The sequence below is a fragment of the Dendronephthya gigantea genome, unplaced genomic scaffold (assembly GCF_004324835.1).
Source record: "Dendronephthya gigantea isolate DGI-Jeju-01 unplaced genomic scaffold, DenGig_1.0 000061F, whole genome shotgun sequence".
Classification (NCBI taxonomy): domain Eukaryota; kingdom Metazoa; phylum Cnidaria; class Anthozoa; order Malacalcyonacea; family Nephtheidae; genus Dendronephthya; species Dendronephthya gigantea.
Genome location: NW_021163071.1, coordinates 501,769 through 521,350, shown reverse-complemented (window position 1 = coordinate 521,350; position 19,582 = coordinate 501,769). Strand labels below are relative to the sequence as shown.

General features: G+C 37.8%; 1 protein-coding gene across 1 annotated transcript; it reads left to right on the top strand.

The window, feature by feature from the left end:
* Positions 1-470: 470 nt before the first annotated feature.
* LOC114530351 (spectrin alpha chain, non-erythrocytic 1-like) lies at positions 471-18,962 on the top strand. Its single transcript, XM_028551965.1, has 54 exons — positions 471-784; positions 1,513-1,638; positions 1,835-1,975; positions 2,079-2,267; positions 2,392-2,483; positions 2,761-3,022; positions 3,085-3,258; positions 3,427-3,528; positions 3,700-3,837; positions 4,361-4,549; positions 4,662-4,817; positions 5,099-5,346; positions 5,605-5,674; positions 6,006-6,191; positions 6,347-6,473; positions 6,560-6,612; positions 6,783-6,852; positions 6,956-7,023; positions 7,217-7,459; positions 7,636-7,767; positions 7,946-8,212; positions 8,545-8,628; positions 9,198-9,394; positions 9,506-9,650; positions 9,787-9,903; positions 10,213-10,277; positions 10,376-10,475; positions 10,546-10,694; positions 10,969-11,017; positions 11,090-11,236; positions 11,338-11,441; positions 11,708-11,870; positions 11,969-12,053; positions 12,209-12,393; positions 12,769-12,873; positions 13,230-13,339; positions 13,420-13,518; positions 13,634-13,754; positions 13,869-13,990; positions 14,224-14,356; positions 14,439-14,537; positions 14,645-14,692; positions 14,845-14,956; positions 15,254-15,330; positions 15,469-15,605; positions 15,676-15,748; positions 15,862-15,978; positions 16,261-16,376; positions 16,477-16,540; positions 16,789-17,051; positions 17,336-17,491; positions 18,019-18,165; positions 18,313-18,463; positions 18,566-18,962. The coding sequence occupies exons 1-54, from the start codon at positions 533-535 to the stop codon at positions 18,689-18,691; spliced, it is 7,251 nt and encodes a 2,416-aa protein (XP_028407766.1). The 5' UTR covers positions 471-532; the 3' UTR covers positions 18,692-18,962.
* The last annotated feature ends 620 nt before the right edge of the window (positions 18,963-19,582 follow it).

The following is a 19,582-nucleotide window of genomic DNA, read 5'->3' as shown; positions in this document are numbered from 1 at the left end:
CATAAATGTGCAGTGTGCACAGACGTTTGTAAATGGTAGATACGGAGTCTGATGGCACCATTAGAGCATTTTAGTGGAGATTGTGGCGAAGGCTAATGAGTACCGCTGATATTATTAACTTTAGAAAATAAAAAACCAACTTTATTATCCATGTTACCTAAGAAGTATTTCGAGACATTGAAATGCCCAGACAAGAACGTTTAGCAATTATTACCTTGGAATTACCACGTTTAAAGTAAAGATGGTTGACGTGAGCAGAATGCATGCAATTGCAATTTTTTAATGCTTCATTAACGTAATGGTGAGGTTAGCTGGTTGGGTGATCTAATTAGTTTAGTGCGTTCAAAAATATTCTATGATCAAAATTAGCATTTGGAACACAATTCCAATCTCGTTCTCAACCAATCACATCTCACCTCATTTACCAATGCTATTTCCAGGCTTCTCGCTCGTCCACAGCTGTACATAACACTACTTTCCACAGCAACGTTTATAGTTGTTAGGCTGCATTTCGTGTGTTTTTTTGGCAAAAATGACCGAAATACAAGTACAATCGCAAGAAATACCTGTCCTAGAGACAGTTGAAGATATAGAGCGACGTAGAGAGCAGGTGCTACGTCGCTATGCGGAATTTAAGGAAGCAACTCGGCTCAAAAGGTTGCGCTTGGAAGAAGCTAAACGCTACCACCAGTGGAAACGAGATGTGGACGAATGTGAAATTTGGATCAATGAAAAGCTGCAAATTGCCTCGGATGAATCATTTAAAGATACGACGAATCTACAGGTAATATCCTGCAATATTCTGTGTATTCTTCAGGCTACCAAAGTATATTAAAGCAGGGATTTTTGCACAACTTGTATGGAATTTCTCTTCGACAACGCCCGCTAGGCCAGATCAAAGCTCGATAGGTCAAACGATTTTTGATAAATATTTAATGATGTTCAGCTTGTTTTGAAGACCGATGCCTCGATATACTTGGGATTGATTTAGAATGCGTTTGATTTAACTGTAATTTAGTCGGTGTTCAATATAAAGTTGTAACACTTTCTAGTTTTATACAAAGTTGTTTAAATTCTGTAGTACTTCGGAAGTATAATTGAATATTAATTGCAATATGTTTCTTTTTGTGAATGATATTTTGCATTCTTGTTAATTTATGAATGTTTTTGACTTTCGACAAATTTATTTGCAAAATGAAAGTTTGGAAGCCTTGTCATATTTTGAAGTTTAAAAAAGTTCCTGTGCTGGTATATATAACTTATGTGACTATACCAAATAAAAAGGAATGATCTCATGAAATATTGTTAGGCTAGTTAGTACAATGCACAGGAATATACAGGCCTAAAATATTTTAGGAGGCAGGTGGAGTTTTACCTGATGAGACGATAAAAGTGAGAGCAAGTTAGGGCAATGAATGAACCTGTGCACAAGTCATCATGTTGCAAAATATGCATGTCTGGTCCTGTTTAATGCTGCAAAGGATCACAAAGTTTGTTTGTTGTTTTGTACAGGTTAAGCTACAGAAGCATCAAGCATTCGAAGCAGAGATCTCAGCCCATACAAATACAATCATCACGATCAAGACATCTGGTGAACAGATGATTACTGAAGAACATTATGAGTCTGTGACAATTACGGTATTACATAGTTGTTGTTGATTTTATTGTTTTCAGAAGTTGCTTATTTTTACTGTCAATCATAGTTTAACTGTTTGTTTGTTTGTTTGGAAAATCCGTTGAAATTAAAATGTTGTTTCTGTTGCAGTTATCTGTTATTGTTGGTGTTTACTATGATATACAAGCTAATTTTCATAATTTCATTTTTTTGTTTCAGGAGAGATTAAAACACTTGATGCATCTATGGGAACTTTTGCTGATGCAATCTGCTGAGAAAGGCCGCATGTTGTTATTTACACAAAAGCGTGTTCACTTCATTCGAGAGTGTAGTGAAGTTTTGATGTGGATTGCTGATAGGGTATGTTTCTGCTTAGTACCAATTGGACAAGAAATGAATTGAGCAGTAATTAGAATTAATCTAGTAAAGCTTGACTTATTTGATGTTTCTTTATTTGTTTTAGGAAGTTATTGTCTCAACAGAAGAGACAGTTCGGGACTTTGAGCATGTTGAAGTTCTTCAGAAGAAACTTGAAGATTTTGCAAAAGATCTAGATGCAAATGAGAATCGAATTAAAAGCATCAACCAACAAGCTGATACCTTAGAAGTAGAGGGTCACCCTGACATTGATGTTATCCAAAGTAAACGAGATGTAAGATGGGAAATGAATAGCCATTAGCAATGTCCATTTTATCAAATTTTCAGGCGGTTAATTAGATGGAGGAGTATGAAGTTTCAGAAGTTATTCAACACATCATATATTATTCATTCTGTAGGAAGTCAATGAAGCTTGGGACAAGTTGCACCAGCTGGTTATTGTTCGTAGAACAACACTGACTAGTTCCCATGAGATTCATTCATTTTACAGGTAAATATTTTACAATTCCCCTTATGATTATAGTTAGTGTTGTCCTTGAAAGTGGTTAGGTATTCCTATCCCTTTGATCACCAACATACCCATAATTTTTGTCCAGTTTGAAATAATAATATACCATGATACACATACGTTTTTTTGGTGTTTGAGGGCTGCTTTGTCTTTCTCATTTATTGGTATTGATCAACCAACCTTGTTCTACATACCACTAGATTAAGGCTGTGCATTAATCACTGTTTCAATTTCTCAACTCTATTCTTGTTCCCTTCAGAGAAGTGAATGAAACAGTTGAATGGATAGTGGAAAAAGACACCGTGTTGTCGTCAGATGATTATGGCAAGGATCTTGCAAGTGTTAATGCACTGAAACGAAAACATGATGGGCTGGAGAGAGATCTTGTTGCGTTGGATGACAAGGTTCAGAATCTTGGTAGTGAATGTGACCAGTTGAAGGAAAACTATCCTGAAGTTGCTGAAGACATTGAAGCAAAGAAAGAAGAATTAGTACAGGCTTGGGATGGCCTGAAAGAAAAGGTATATATTTGGTGTTGGCATGTAAACTCAGGCCTATAAGTAATTATGAACTTTCTGCATAGTCTGCTGTGCGTAGAACAAGACTGGAGGATGCTTACAACTTGCAAAGATTGCTCGCTGACTACAAGGAACATATTTTGTTTATTACGGAGATGAAAACTTTGATCGAGACCGATGAAGTCGCAAAAGATGTGGCAGGAGCAGAGATGCTGATTGAAAGACACCAAGAACACAAGGTTAGCTATGCTTGACTTTAAGATCTGACTTTGATCTGATCAATCCAAGGTCAAATGCATCAGAATCAGTAGAAGAGTGGGGATATGTACATATAACTATGCAGTTATGTGTCAATTCTGTCAATTGCTTGCTGTACTAAATTGTAACAATGATATTTACTTGTGCAGGGTTACATTGATGCCCAACAAGAAGGATTTGATAAGTTTTTAACTTCTGGAAAAGAACTGGTTGATGGAGATCATTATGCTGCAGAAGAGATAAAAGAGAAGGTAAAAGTAGATGTAACTATCTCCATACAGTATAGACTTCCTTGTATGTAAATCATGGGTGAATTTACAGACTGCTTAATCTTCTGAAAAAATCCAAGCAACCTATTTTCGATACAATGAGCCCATATCCTCCCTGATATTGATAGTAGTCTGTTTGTATCCTTCTCTCAGTTGGACAATCTGGAAACAGAAAAGGCATCCTTGTACGAACTTTGGGAACAGCGTAAAGTGACATTAGATCAAAGTTTGGAATTGCAGCTGTTTTACAGAGATTGTCAGAATGCTGAAAACCAGATGATCAAACAAGAGGTACAGTATGAGGGTTTCTTTGACTTCGAGTTTCATGTATAGCAGCCAGCTACTACAGTCAATGTAGTAAAACAACAATTATTGAATGAGGTTGAACATAATATGAAGAATTATCAAGCCAAAGTTTGTGGAACTATCATACGGTCATAACGTGGGATACGACTATTTATCACGCGTTATGACGTAGTAACGTGCAAAAAAGAAGCCGTATCACACATTACGACGTCACATGTTGGACATGACGATTTGACACATTGGTCATGGGTCTTTAACAATACAGAGATAAAGTTGTAGTGGTGGTTTAAATAATGTGACTAAATTTTGAAGTTTAAATTTAATTAAATTTTTACTAATTCTATTGAAGGCTAGTCTGGTTCACATGTATGTTAATAAACGCAGGCATAAACTATATTTTTGGTTCAAACATTCACAAAACAGCATGTAGCATGATTTTGCAAGGGGAACAGGGTAATACAAAACAGGTGAGTATATTTAAGTTAAAATTTTGTGTGTGATTCTGTAGACTTTCTTGTCTGATGACGATGTTGGTGATTCTCTGGATGCAGTTGATGCTTTAATAAGGAAACATGATGACTTTGCTAAGTCATTTGCTGCACAAGAAGATAAGATCAGAGACATTGATGAAACTGCAACTAAACTTATCGATAATGAGCATTATGCTTCTCCTGACATTGATGAAAGACGGAATGAAGTGAGTTTTACACCCGTACTTACATGCTCAGTATTATCACACCATATCATTCACCACCATACTGTGATGTTGAGTTATTTGAAAATTCTTCCTACTCGTTTTCAACTTGCAGATACTTGCCAGACGTCAGAATATTCATGAAAAATCTGATAAACGAAGAGATTTGTTGGAGGAATCACGAAAGTTGCAGCAATTTGAAAAAGAAGCTGACGAAACCAAAGCTTGGATCAACGAAAAACTCAAAATTGCTACCGACGAATCTTATAAGGTTCTTTTATGCCGCATTTACTTATGACCAGGGCTAAGCTAAGGTTTATTTTTCTGCAAATATATATAGATCAGTTCGTTATAGAAAGGACTGTCACTTAAGTATTGGTCATATTTCACTACAAAAGGAAAACAGTTTGTGGTGTTTCGTGGAGTTCTGTGAAAATTATTTTTCTTATTTGAGTAAATCAAAATTTGGAGACAGCATGTTCCATTTATCCTATTCCAAAAGTATTTTGAAACCACGACTTTATCCAAATATTTCCACCCGTCTTTTAACAGGATCCCACAAATCTTCAAAGGAAAGCTCAGAAGCACGAGGCATTCAACGCAGAATTGGAAGCCAACCAAAGTCGTATCGATTCCATCCATGACAAGGGAAAACAGCTGATCAGCAACGAACATTACGCGTCGGATATTATACAGACAAGACTTGATGAGCTTGATGAACTCTGGAAACATTTGCTTGAAAAAACTCAAGAAAAAGGCAACAGGTTGAAGGACGCCAAAAAACAGCAACAATATAACAGGTATACTCCCGTTGTTCATATCGGGCAAAATATCTGAGGAGTCTAGTTCGAAAGAGGGGGGAGGTGTGGGGGTACAGCTCGCACAACTGTGGCTCGTATATACGTGGAAACTCTAAAATACTGTATAAAGTATAAACAGAAGGACCACTAACTCTACAACGTGTCCCGGAATTTTATGCAATCGACTTTATGCAATCGATTTTGGTGAGGTCAAATTGAGTGAAAATTTTATGCGTTGTACACGCACTTGATTTCTAGGGGAATTGATGATATGGACCTTTGGATCACAGATATGGAAGCTACACTACTAAACGAAGATATCGGAAAGGTAGAAACGATATTAAAGGAAGAATTTGATATGCATTCATTTTCTTCGTTCATAATGCACGTTTTATTGTATGATTGGTGCATGGAGTGTTGTAAATTAATTTGGTACAACAGGAAGTAATTTTGAGAGAATCACGATTAGTGCGCAATTATGGTTAAGTAAGGTTTGGTCTTTGAATTCCGTCGGCTCAAGTTTACCTGGCTTACCTAGTGCTTTGTCATGTCTTCTGTATGGGGGATTATGATCGAGTATTGCTGAATAGAATATTGCAGATGATCTCAATTTAAAGGAAACAATATCACTAGGTGTTACCAATGGTATCTCTGTTTAGGATCTACCTGGTGTCCAAAACCTTCAGAAGAAACACGACTTGATTGCAGGAGACATCATCACCAAGCAGGAGCGTATTGATGTATGTTCGGTCCAGGCAGATCTGTTTTCTGAAGAAGAACACTTCGATGCTCCCACAATTGTGGCGAAAAAAGCTGCTCTAATGGAGCGATATGAAAAATTGAAGGTAATTTGTAATCGAGTTAATAGCATAACTTCCTTCATAGATAAACGATCAACCTTTTTACATGTTTACGGATCTGCACCCAGACGAGAAATTTCGAAGGCAAGAAGATCAATTCTGTTCGTGTATGTCTTCTACTATCTACTTATTTTTAACAGGAACCATTAAACAACAGAAAGAAAAAACTTGAAGATGCCCAGAAATATCAAGAATTCTTGCGCGATTTTGAAGACGAGGAAGCCTGGATACGAGAAAAGGAGCCCGTTGTTTCTTCTACGAATTTAGGTTGGTGTCATTTGCCGTATTGTCACCAGTTGATATCAAACAGTCAAACGCAAGCGTATGTTATAATGTTCGCTGTCTCTGTATAGGAAAAGACTTGACTGGGGCTCAGAATCTATCGAAAAAACACCAAGCTTTGATGGTGAGCAATAGTACATGTATTAACTGAGAAATTTGAGATCCACACTGCTTATACTTAGTCTGGTTGGTGTGTAGCCAAGCTTAGACTAGTTTTAGTCGCAGGATACTGTAATACTTAGTAAATCAACCTGAATGAAGGGTAGAGTAAAGTTTCTCTGTTTCTTACTTTAGACCGAAATGACTGGGCATGAAGCACGCATTAACAATGTCATGGACGACGGAAGAAAAATGATTGATGAAGGTATCACTTCACATCTTCCTTCATATTTAGGATAAGGTGATACCTGCTTTATCGATGAAATATGTATATTGATGTAATATCTATTCGTTATCTGTCATCATAGATCATTTCAGAAAAGATGAAGTCCAGGAGAAAATGGATGAACTGGAAACTCAATGGATGCAGCTGAAGGCAAGTGGTTGATATACAGTAGTTTAGTTAGTTATGAATTGCACTGAGGTCTAAATGCGTCTGCGAGCCACAGTCTTGGTTTAGCTTGTCTCTTCACTGCTCTTGGTTTAGCTTGGCTCATACACCAAGAGTAGGCTATTTCCAGAAAACGTAGAATCAATTGTGAGTGCTTAAAATTGTGAATTATCTTTAGGACAAGGCAGCCGCTCGTAAGGAAGATCTAGATGACTCTCTTCATGCGTATCAGTACTTGGCTGATGTTACCGAAGCAGAGGCTTGGCTGACTGAGAAGGAACCATTGGTAACAAGCACAGATTACGGGAAAGACGAGGACAGTGCTCAAGCCATGTTAAAGAAACACAATGCAGTGATGAGTGATCTGGAAGCGTATGGTACTGTGGTTGATCAGCTCCGTGATCAGAGTAAGACCTGTAAGGTGAGTTTGTTGGTGGTGGTGGTTCTGATGTGAGATGACATAGGTGGTAATACGGTGGTGGTATTGATAATGGTAGTTTTCAGTGAAGTTGATTTATGATAATGGTGTTCTGCCTGGTTTTTGGTTGGTGAAGGTGATGGTGTAGTAAAATGAATTTTCTTATTTTTCTAATATAGACTATCACACCTGTTAAAGATTTTAGCGACAGAGAATGTGTGGAAGCTTTGTATGACTACCAGGAAAAGACAGCTCGTGAGGTCTCCATGACGAAAGGAGATATTTTAACGTTGTTGAATTCTACAAACAAGGTATGTTTACTATGTTATATACCGACCTATCATTCCGACACATACCGACCTATCATTCCGACACATACCGACCTATCATTCCGACATATCATTCCGTTGATATTTCTCACAATCATGACTTGAAATCAAGGAGTTGTGTTTTTCTTCATAAAAGCTTCTTTCCTTTCTTTTTCTGAAGGATTGGTGGAAGGTTGAGACAAATGATCGTCAAGGTTTCGTTCCTGCAGCGTATGTAAAGAGAATTGACTCTAAGACGGCTTCCCAAGAGATCCTCGACAAAGCCGATGATGTCGACACAGTATCTCAAAGACAAGATGCTCTGGATAAGAAATATCAAGATTTGCTTGAGGCTGGTGCTGAGAGAAGAAAGAAACTCGAGGAATCTATTGAAAGACACGGGTTGTTGCGAGAAGCTCACGAGATTGAGTCGTGGATTAACGACAAGGTTACCACGTGTTACCACGGGTGACATTATCCTAAATAACAGTACAAGGGTGGATTTTCACGTACAGAGAAAGACTTCGCTAGGGGAAATATTTGCATGTTTTCTTTTGAATTTTAAATAAATTAGTTCAGCTTGAATGTTCTCATTTCAAAAGAAAATATACAAATACTTTGCTAGCGAACCATTCACTGCAAGTGGAAATCCAGCCTTTGTGAGTGATAGCTATGTCGCAAATTTCACGTCTTTGTATTTAATCGACAACTTCTTGTATATGAGTTGTACAGTCACTTGTGTTCTACGTTTGGCTAAATATTTAAGTATTTATTTTCCAGGCGGCAGTGGTGACGTCAGAAGAGGTTGGTGACGATTTTGAACACGTTGAAGCCCAGAAAAAGAAATTCGACGATTATCAAAAGGTAAGTCACTGCAATATGGCTGAAGTTCGTTATTGTATGCTGTCTACCAGGGTCCGGTTGTTTCAAGCCCGTTCAGCTTAAACGGTGGAGAGGTCAAATTTAAAAAACACTCTTACATCTCTTTTCAATGAGTCAACTTGAATATTATGCACTGAATATGTAGATGTAAACAGTATCTTTGTATTAAGGTAAAAAATATTTAGTTCGCTTGTTGAATAAAACGATAGACTTGCTTTTTATTTTGAGCTTAAGTTTAAGCTAAACGGGCTTGATACAACCGACCCCAGGGGCCGGTTGTTCGAAAATCGTTTAGCTTAAACGGTGGATAAGCCAAAGTTTAAAAGTGCTCTCACAGATCTTGTGAATGAATGAACCTGTATCTTACGCATTAAATATGTACTTCCATTGAAAATTAAACTATTTACATCGAAATATTTCAGCTCAGTTGTTCAATAAATAGATAATTTTGTTTTCCATTTTGAACTTATCCACCGTTCAAGCTAAACCCCTTTCGAGCAACCGGCCCCAGGAGTTTAAAGTTCTGTCGTTGATCAAATACTTTTCTTCAGGATATGCGCACGATCGAGATACGCATCCGAGAATTGACAATAATTTCTGAGAAACTAAAGGTCGAGCATCGTCGTGAATACGAGATGATCCAGGAAATTATTAAGCGTTTGACAGAAAGATGGGAAGAGTTGCAACAGCTTTCCGAGAAACGTCAGCAGGCTTTGGAAAGTGCTCAGGAGATCCAAAGATTCCATCGGTAAATTTTCTTTGATACCCTAGTATTTTCAAGCGTTTGGGTCCAGTTTAGATGTAGCTACAATAAGTAGGCAAGTCATGATTCTTTAATATTCCATTGTGTTTTGTGTAGCGATGCGGACGATACCAAAGCATGGATCTCAGAAAAAGACACCGCTCTCTCTTCTGCGGACTATGGCAGAGATTTAGCTAGTGTCCAGGCTTTACAGCGCAAACACGACGTCCTGGAGAGAGATCTAGCCGCATTGGAAGAAAAGGTAATAGAATAGATTCTTCATTAAACCATTCTTTTTTGGGGGGTTTTCCACCACAAATTCACCTTTTTAAGATTATAGCTTTCGTGTTCTACTACATCATACAAAATTTTTAATGATCGGAAAATGTATTTCGTAGGTCCGTCAACTGAATAACGAGGCAGCAACGTTGATGGAAACACATCCAACTCACGCTCAAGACATCGAGGCGAAACGCGACGAGATCTCAGAAGCTTGGGGCGGGCTTAAAGACCAGGTTAGATTATTCACCAGTGTCAAATGCAGTAAAATCACAGATCAATGCCCTCTTCACGCTTGTTCCATAATACTAAGTTCTTAAAACCTAAAAGAAAGCGCTTCCATGGATCGTTTTTAGAGTTTCTATCAAATGCACTATTGGCAACACACAGACACAGTTCATTTTATACTAGAATTGACGCAAACTATAATGTATTTTTCCGCTGCACAAACGGAATACCATACACAGTAATATTGGAGTTACTTTCCCGGCATTTAAATGAAACGAAAATCAGAAACAAATCTTGACTCCGTCTATTTTTTAAAGGCTGCTTCAAGGAAAGGAAAGTTGTTGGACTCTCACGATTACCAACGTTTCCTGAACGAATTCAGGTGAGATGTTCGGTGTAACTTGTTTCAATCGGCAACGACTGAAATCCAATAACAAACCCTTAGGATTTCTTGAATGAATTGAATGTTTGTTTTTACAGAGATCTGGAGTCCTGGTTGACTGGCATCAAAGCTTTGGTGTCGTCCGATGAATTAGCAAAGGATGTTGCTGGTGCAGAGGCCTTACTTGAACGACACCAGGTAATCTTTAATCAGCCAGGGCAGGTGGATTACCTTTTCTTTCCAATCGTTAACCTTGCTATTCTGTTAGGAATACCGTGCAGAGATTGATGCGAGAGATGAAACGTTTCAAGCATTCAATGATTTCGGTAAAGAATTGGCTGAGAAAGAACATTATGCCAGGGATGAGATTGAAGAGAAACTGCAAGCTGTTGATGACGAAAGAAAGGATTTGGAAACGTAAGGCAAAAATAATGCATTTCTACTGGGCAGCATTTCCATTTTAATTATTAAAACACAAAGGCGCGTGTTAATCTCTGCTGGAGCTCTGAGCTGAGTTGTATTTTTGTTTTGCGGCTTTCTTTTTTCTGTCCCTTTGTTTTCCTAAGTTCAATTCAGTTTAAAACTTGTCTACAGCGGTACTTATTCTGAGGGAAAATGCAATATGAAAGCTCCACATTTCAAGATTCAGAACTTTATTCACATACACTAACAGTTGTCTACTTTTTTCTAGCGCTTGGGCTGAAAGAAAAGATAAGTTGGACCAATGCCTTGAGTTGCAGGTGAGTATTTTCTTTGCCTCGTCTAGCTTACACTTCATTAGCTTCTATTCACGTTATCTTTCAATCTTTCAGTTATTCAATCGTGACGCAGAGCAGCTTGAGTCGTGGATGGCGCCACGTGAAGCAATCATTCGAACTGAAGAAGTTGGTGGTTCTCCCGAAGGTGCAGACAAACTTGTGAAGACCCATGAGAATATTGAGAAATCCATCAAACAACAGGTAAAGAAAGATTACATATTCTAATTTTCTATAGATGCATTTTGAAATATCAAGAACTAAAAAGCAGTGAGTTAAAAACAATGCCACTTCTTTATCTCAAGGAGGAGAAAATCAGCGCACTTCAGGATTACGCCAATAAGTTGACGGAGAATGATCATTATGATTCCCCAGCAATAAATGAACGAGTCGAGTCTGTTTTAGAAAGGTAGGCTTCTTAAATTACAAAATTTGACATCAGGGATAAGATGGGAAGAGATGGGATAAATATAAGGAGAAGAAGCTACAATTCACAGAAGTATGTTAATGTATACAACTTATCGTGTTGAAATAAATGTTATGAATGAATTACACAGGATTCTAAACATGCCCCTCTATGTCCCTCAATATATCTTTGTTTTCAAAGTCTTGTCATACTGCTTCTTTCCCTTGCGCTTCCGGAGTTGATTTCGTTTCATTCTTGACTTCATAAAGATGGCAGAAACTGAAAGCAGCTCTCGTTGAACGTCGTTCTAAGCTCGGAGAGAGTCAGAACATTCAACAGGTGACCCGAGATGCTGAAGATATCGAGGCTTGGATCAGTGAGAAGCTGCAATCTGTTCAAGACGAGTCTTACATGGATCCCAGTAACCTCCAGGTGCCTAGTGATTTTATCTTGATCGCTGTTTTAACATTCTGTAATTGTTCACCATGCTCTTTGATGCAAGCTGTTTCTTATTGCTTAATTTCTTGTAGAGTAAAGTACAAAAACAACAAGCCTTTGAAGCAGAAATGGCCGCGAACGAGGAACGAGTGTTACACGTCATTGCCACGACCAACCGTAAGTGTGGTTGTATCAAAAGCTTCATTTTGACTTGTGTATTACTTATTTCACCACCTTGCTCCCTCGCAAAAAAAATTATGTCGATCTATCTTGGATAGTTTTATCAGAACTTTCCAACGTACTATTTTTTCATACTGTAATCATTACTGTAGAATTGATCGAAGAACGAAAATGTGCAAACAACGAAGAAATAGTTCGTGAGAGGATCACTAAACTGCAAGAAATCTGGGAAAAACTAACCAAGCAATCTCAGTCCAAGTCTCGTTATTTGATGGAGTCTAATCAGCTACAACAATACAATAATAATGTGAAAGAATTAGATTATTGGCTTGATGAGGCAAGTATGGTTAGCTCGTAATTTAGGGGTTTTATAATGTATTGTAAATGCTTTGTGACGAAGATCTACTTTGCACTTTTCACAGAGAAGCCATTATTCTTATTCTTGTTATAATGAATATTTTTTCGTTTTAATTCAAGGTTAATCGTGATAAAACCAAATTCTTTCCCCTCCTAAAGGCTCTGTTTTCAAGGAGGTTGAATGATTGAATCTACTTAAAAACCAATCTTCTTATTCTCCAAAAGATTCACTCATTTCAACCGGCAAGACCCAGCTTAATCTGGGTGACTCCAAAAAACATTTGGATAGTGAGAGGAAAGAATTGTGTAACAGTAGAACAGGATTTTAACCTAATTGGTCTTTCATTAATTATAGACTGAGACGCTGCTCTCATCAGAAGACTGTGGTCATGATTTAGCGAGTACACAGAACCTGCTCAAGAAACATCAACTTGTTGAAGCTGATATCACTGCTCATCAGGTAACCCGGAGTGCATGTTTCAACAGAAATATACTGGTTTCTATACTAGCATTGGTTTGTTCATGTCGAAACGTTTGTCTCCCTTGCTAAGAACGCACCAATAAGTATGCGTGTTGAGGCCTTTAGTGTGAAACATTTTCAGGAGTAAGATAATGGGCAGATTTATCTGAAAATCTGATGCATGTCTAAATTCTATTTTTGGTCTAAAGGTAAAAGACCACCTCATATGGTATGAGAAGTAATTAGGAATCTTACTGGGGGAGGTTTGAGCATGTGATTGGCATCAAACACTATGAGGTTATCTAACGGGGTATATCTTAAAATGCGCTCTTGACTCAGTTTCTTGTTCTTTTTAGGATCATGTCAATGATCTCCAAGCACAAGCTCAGAAGTTCATTGAGAGAGAACATCATGAGTCGACGACTATCAAAGAAAAAGCTGAGACCATTACAACACGCTATGAGAAGTACGAAATAGTGAAACAAAATGAAAATGGCAATAAATCATTAGCAGAGTTTATTAATAAAACCGTTTCTTTCACTCCAGGATCACAAACATGGCGAGTGAGCGACGGGCAAGACTTGAAAAAGCCAACGATCTACAGCAATTATTCCGAGACATTGATGACGAAGAATCGTGGATTAAGTAAGATCGTTTCTTTGTGTACCTACGTGTTAAATATAATACGCCGAATTTAAAAGCGTGTGTAATAAGGCCGTAAAAGTAGAAATGAAAATCAGAATACCTTTTTATCGTTAAGGGAGAAAAAGTTGCTTGCAAGTTCTGAGGATTATGGCAAAGATTTGACTGGCGTTCAAAACTTGCGCAGAAAACATCAGAGACTTGAAGCTGAAATTCATAATCATGAACCAAAAGTTGTGGTAAGCTTTGCCTGGATATGAGATGATTATTGACTGATACATGCACCCGTGATTGGTTTATTGAGTCATTAGTTCATAGCGAAATAATATTTATCGGGATTATGCTATTTCCAGAATGTTTGCGACCGTGGTGAGAAGTTTATTGCGGAGGGAAGACCTGACGCGGATGCCATTAGAACACGCATCGACGGATTGCAGGAGAAATGGCAAGAATTGAACGAGATTGCGGCCACAAGGTGATGTCATGTTAACTTCTATGTAATGACTGAATTAAGGAAGAAGAGGAATTTATACTGAATTCAAAGAGGACAATTTCTTTTCTTCTTCAAACTGCGAGCACGCTATATTTTTTTTGGATATTTTTTTGTTTTCCTATGTACAATTCTAGCAAATCTACACGTTTGTAAAGTTGACGCTGCATGGTCGCGTGGAGACCTCAAGTGCTGAAATAATATTGGTTTATTTTTAGACAAAAGAAATTGGAGCAATCCTTGGCTTATCAACAGTTCAGTACCAATGTCGATGAAGAAGAATCTTGGATCAATGAGAAGAACACGTTAGTTATCAGTGATGACTATGGCGACACCTTAGCTGCAGCGCAAGTAAGTGCCCACCATTACCCTCACTAGTTTAGCACAAACACTGGAACAAGATCTTACATCTTTTCATGCATTTTCTTTGCAGGGTTTACTGAAGAAACATGATGCTTTTGAGAAAGATTTTGAGGTTCACAAAGAACGTGTAAAAGATATTGAAAATGTTGGTCAAGGTCTTCTTGCTGAGGTACGCTTGGTAGAATGTTCACTCCATAGAGTTATATTATTCATCCTCCAAAATACTTTGTGATAATTGTTGTCGATATCAGTTTTACCTTATTTTTCTCACCACAGGATAACCATGAGAAAGATCTGATTGAACAGAAGATTGCTTCATTGAACGTAAGTCTGTATTTGAAATTCACTCGTAACAATGAAGTTATTTGTTTTTTCGATACAACACGTAAAGCTTTCAAAATAATGAGAATGGCGAATACAAAATAAATAAACCACGTTGTATTATATACTTATTGATTGTATCAACGTTTTTTTAGAACAAAGTGGCTGAACTTGAACGACTATCAAGCTATCGTAAAGCTAAGCTGACAGACAACTCAGCCTTCCTGCAGTTCAACTGGAAAACAGATGTTGTCGAGTCTTGGATCAGTGAGTTCATTTGTAAATTTTTTTCAATGAAACCTATCGGAACAAGAATTTTTCCTAAAGTACTAATAAAACAAATTTTAAAACGCTTTCTCCAACCCCCCCCCCCCCTATCTAATTTGCTACAATTATGCTGCCTCATTGTATCCTCCCAACCCTTTGTTTCCGCGTGTCCACCAGCGCAGTTGTTAAACTGACTTTTGAAAAATCTCCCCTAACATGTTGGATATATTTCCTCGTTCGTTATTTTTGTCTATCCAACAAAACGAGAGTTATTAACTTGTCCAACTTGATCCCCAGGCGACAAGGCGACTGTGGTCCAGTCAGAAGACTGTGGCAAAGATTTAGCCTCTGTCCAAACACTCTTGAACAAACAGGTAAGCTGGAAATATTGAATGTGTTTACTCTGAAAATTTTATGGTGGCGGCTGGTTTAGTGCACCCAAATGCATTTTTTTATATAGTACCAGCGTTTCAACTTTGCCTAACATCTCTGTTTATCTGTCTTTTCGCCAGGTAACTTTCGAGTCTGGTTTACATGCTTTTGAACAAGAAGGAGTTCAGAAAGTAACAACATTGAAAGATGATTTAGTGAAAGCTCAACATGCTCAATCACCTGCCATTATCAGACGTAATGATGAATTGGTCCAAAGGTAAATTCTTAGTCTGACTTGATTTTAATATTGACCATTCCTAAAAAGTCATGATTTTTTCTGTCCTTAGATGGCAAGCTCTGCTTGAAGCGTCTGCCGCTCGTAAGCAACAGCTTTTAAAATCACAAGACAAGTACAAGAAGGTAGGAAATTGCGCTGTCTGCAGTTATCCTTCGGTTAACCATATTCACAATCAGCATCACTATTAGTATTCGCTAGGTCAAGTCTGATTAATTTATGTCTTGCATTTGCTCAGGTTGAAGACATGTACTTACTGTTTGCCAAGAAAGCGTCAGCTTTTAACAGTTGGTTTGAGAATGCCGAGGAAGATCTTACTGATCCTGTTCGTTGTAATTCTGTCGAGGAAATAATGGTAACAGTAACCATTTTGCTTTTGAAAGTTCTGTATTCAAAGTAATCTTTATCTAAGGCGTATTCACCGAGCTGTATTGTTCGGTAGAGTCAAGGAAGACATTCTCTTTTGCAAGTTTGTATTCTTACAATCAGACAACTTCATATTTCATAAGTCACTAGCAAAAAACACAACTGAGTGTTCGCTCTACCGTAGATAAGTGTAGCGTTATGTGTACATACAATACAAGTGTATTATCAAGGTGAAACATGGATGAATCAAAATGAATTATAATTTTCTCAGGTGCTTCAAGATCAACACGAGCAATTCCGTGAGTCTTTACAACAGGCTGAAGAGGACATGAGGACATTGCGAAGACTTGACAAACAGATAAAAAGTTACCATGTTTCTATCAACCCGTAAGAGTTTTCTTTAGTCAAAAGCGTTTAAATCGTTTTTTCCCCTCGGTATTATTGGGCATATTGGTTTACCAAAATGACTTTTTGTACTGATTTTTAGTTACACCTGGTTCACAATGGAAACCCTGGAAGAGACTTGGGAAAGTTTGGAGAAGATCATTCAAGTATGCCTTTTTATTTCTGACAATTATGTATCGTATACTATATTTCATGGGTTAAATGTTCATATACCACATAACAGGGTGAAAGCAAGCCTATTTAATTCTCCCCAAATTAAGGGGGGAAACTTTGTTACTTGACTCTTAATATAACTGTCAGTTGGCCACAGTCGTTCCTGCGCATCCCTGCTGAAGCCCTCTCCCCCTTCCTTATGAAATAGTTTAAACGGCTCATGTTTTTCTCTTGCTGCTAGGAGCGTGAACTGGATCTTAGAAAAGAGGCGGAACGTCAACGTTATAACGATGAACTCAGACAAGATTTTGCAGAGAATGCAAACTCATTCCACGCATGGTTAACAGAAACAAGATCAGTTATGGTGGATAGCCAGGGAGATTTGGAAGATCAGCTCAAGATCATTCAGGAAAAATCCAAAGAAATACAGGAACGAAAAGAAGCCTTGTCAGTGGTAGAAGATCTCGGGGCTCAGATGGAAGAAGCTCTTATACTTGATAACAAGTGAGTGAAAACCACGATTCGAGTTTAGAATTAACGGTGTAGAAAACTGACAACGGTGTAGTTTTGTGCCGTTTTCATCGTGTGAATCCTGAAGTCCAACCCGGTCTGAAAGTGCCTTTGTCTTGTAATTTTTATATCTGAACAACAAAATATTCCAGTAAATATGGAGGTTTAATTTCATAATGCATAGGCAGTTTTCATGGAAAGCCAGTTTATGACGAAGGAAGATTGCTTTTGTTTGTCCTTTTCTCTGGTAATAATGTTAAAGTGATATTTCTTATTAGGTACACAGAGCACTCAACAGTTGGCTTGGCACAACAATGGGATCAACTGGATCAACTTGCTATGAGAATGAGACACAATCTTGAACAGCAAATACAAGCACGTAAGATGACTGGCGTACCTGAGGAGACCCTCAAGGAATTCTCTGCTAATTTCAGGTACGTTAAGGTTAAAACGTCCGCGCTGGGATCGTGATGACGAATATCATTATTATTGTCATAATCATCACATCGTCATCAGGGATAGTCAAGGAAAGTAATTTGGCAGAAACTATTATAGAACTTAAGCATAATCACATCAAGTGCTTCTCCGTTACCACAAAGACCAACATTCCTTGTGAGATTTACGTTGTTTTTTGGCGTTTGACGTCATTATGCATAAGAGCTATTCTGTGGTTAATATGTGTAAAGTCAGTAAGGTCGAAAATAAAATGCAAACTAGATATGGTGACCAATCAGGAGTGAACATTCGTTGGGACCCTCTGGTATTATTATACTGCTATAATAAATAACAAATAAAAATAATGATAGATGGTTTTGAACTTGAAATTGTAATTTTGTAATTGAAACATTGCAAATTTCGCAGAAAATTTCTAGCTATTAAGGTTCCAAGAGATAGATAAAATTTCTATGATCCTCATCATCGCTAAACATGCTTTATCACTCATTAATGTGCTTTTTTTTAGGCATTTCGACAAAAACAAATCTCAGTTCCTGGATCATCAAGAGTTCAAATCCTGCTTACGTTCTCTTGGTTACGATCTTCCGCTGGTCGAGGAAGGTCAACCTGAACCAGAATTTGAAGCTATACTCAAAACTGTTGACCCGAACGGGTGAGTTTGTCATCCTGTTGTGACCTGACTAAAATTATTTAAAAATAAGAAATAATGATAATGGTTTATTTCGCATTTCCATTGTCACATGGCTCTACATCTTCATGAAAGAGATGAATTGTTTTCATATCAATTCCTCCTTATTAGTGACGGCGTGGTATCTTTGAGTGAATACATGTCGTTTATGATCAGTCGTGAGACAGAGAATGTTCATTCAAGCAAAGATGTTGAAGATGCGTTCCGGGCGTTGACTGAAGGTGCTGATAAAGACTTTGTCACCGAACAAGAATTGTATCAGGTATTACATTTTCAAAATAAAATCCGTTTTAAAAAACCTTTATCGTACTCATTAGCTTGCTTGAACTTTACTGAAACTTCAAACTTGAATTTTGTCTTTTAGTCATTATCCCGTCCGCAAGCAGAATACTGTGTCCAACACATGAAACCGTACGTTGACGATCGTGGGCGGGAGGTCCCGAACGCCTACGATTACAAGACGTTCTGTTCTGATTTGTTTGCAAACTAGACTTTCATGGAACTATCGATAATTATGTAAGGCCTTCTGGTGTCACACTATTACTATTATTACGCCTTTAGCAAGCTCAAGAGAGAAACGTTTCCCCACCAAGAGGGTGTTTTTGTTTTCAATTTTAGTTCGGCGATGGACAGCGAATGCTAGGGTTTTGTTATAAACGCTTGATGCTTTTACTTTAGGTTATAACAGTAGACTATAGTTTCAGACTTGTAAGTCTAAATACACTATATGAAATAAAAGGAAGAAGCACTGCTTTTCCAGATGTGTATCGTTCATAGTTACTTCAAAGAAAAATACGGTAGAAGTTAGTTCTAACAATATTTTCAATGGAACCGTTTAGTTATAGGATTCATTTTGCCGTTTACTATCGTAATGATGAGTCCGAGCAAATCATCTCGGTTTTGAGCCGAATCCGGAAAGAATATTACGTAGAAACTTTAAATCGGGAACGTGAATATTAGAAACTTTAAATCCGGTTTCCAGGATTCCGTAAAAACGTAGGTGGAAACTTCAATGACCGAACGCACGCAAGGTCTGAAATCGTTCTGCTTACTGCAATTGAATATTTGGAATACAGCGAATTTGAATACCACATCTGGGTTCAATGTCGGGCAGGGTTTGGGCAGTGGAGCTTAGCTAATAGCAGGAACTGAAACTTTATCTTTCCTGGAGTGGGAGTGGGAGAAAGCGGATTTCAGATCGTATTCCCTACACTGTGGGTATGTCCATAGGGCTGCCTATGGTATGTCACGGTAAAATAAAATAATCACATTTTGTTGAATAATACCAATTTTTTCCCCCAGTGATATTTGATTTTCTCAGACGAGAGAAGACTGAAGAGCTTCGTACTGTACGGGGGTGGAGATGATTATTTAGACGGAA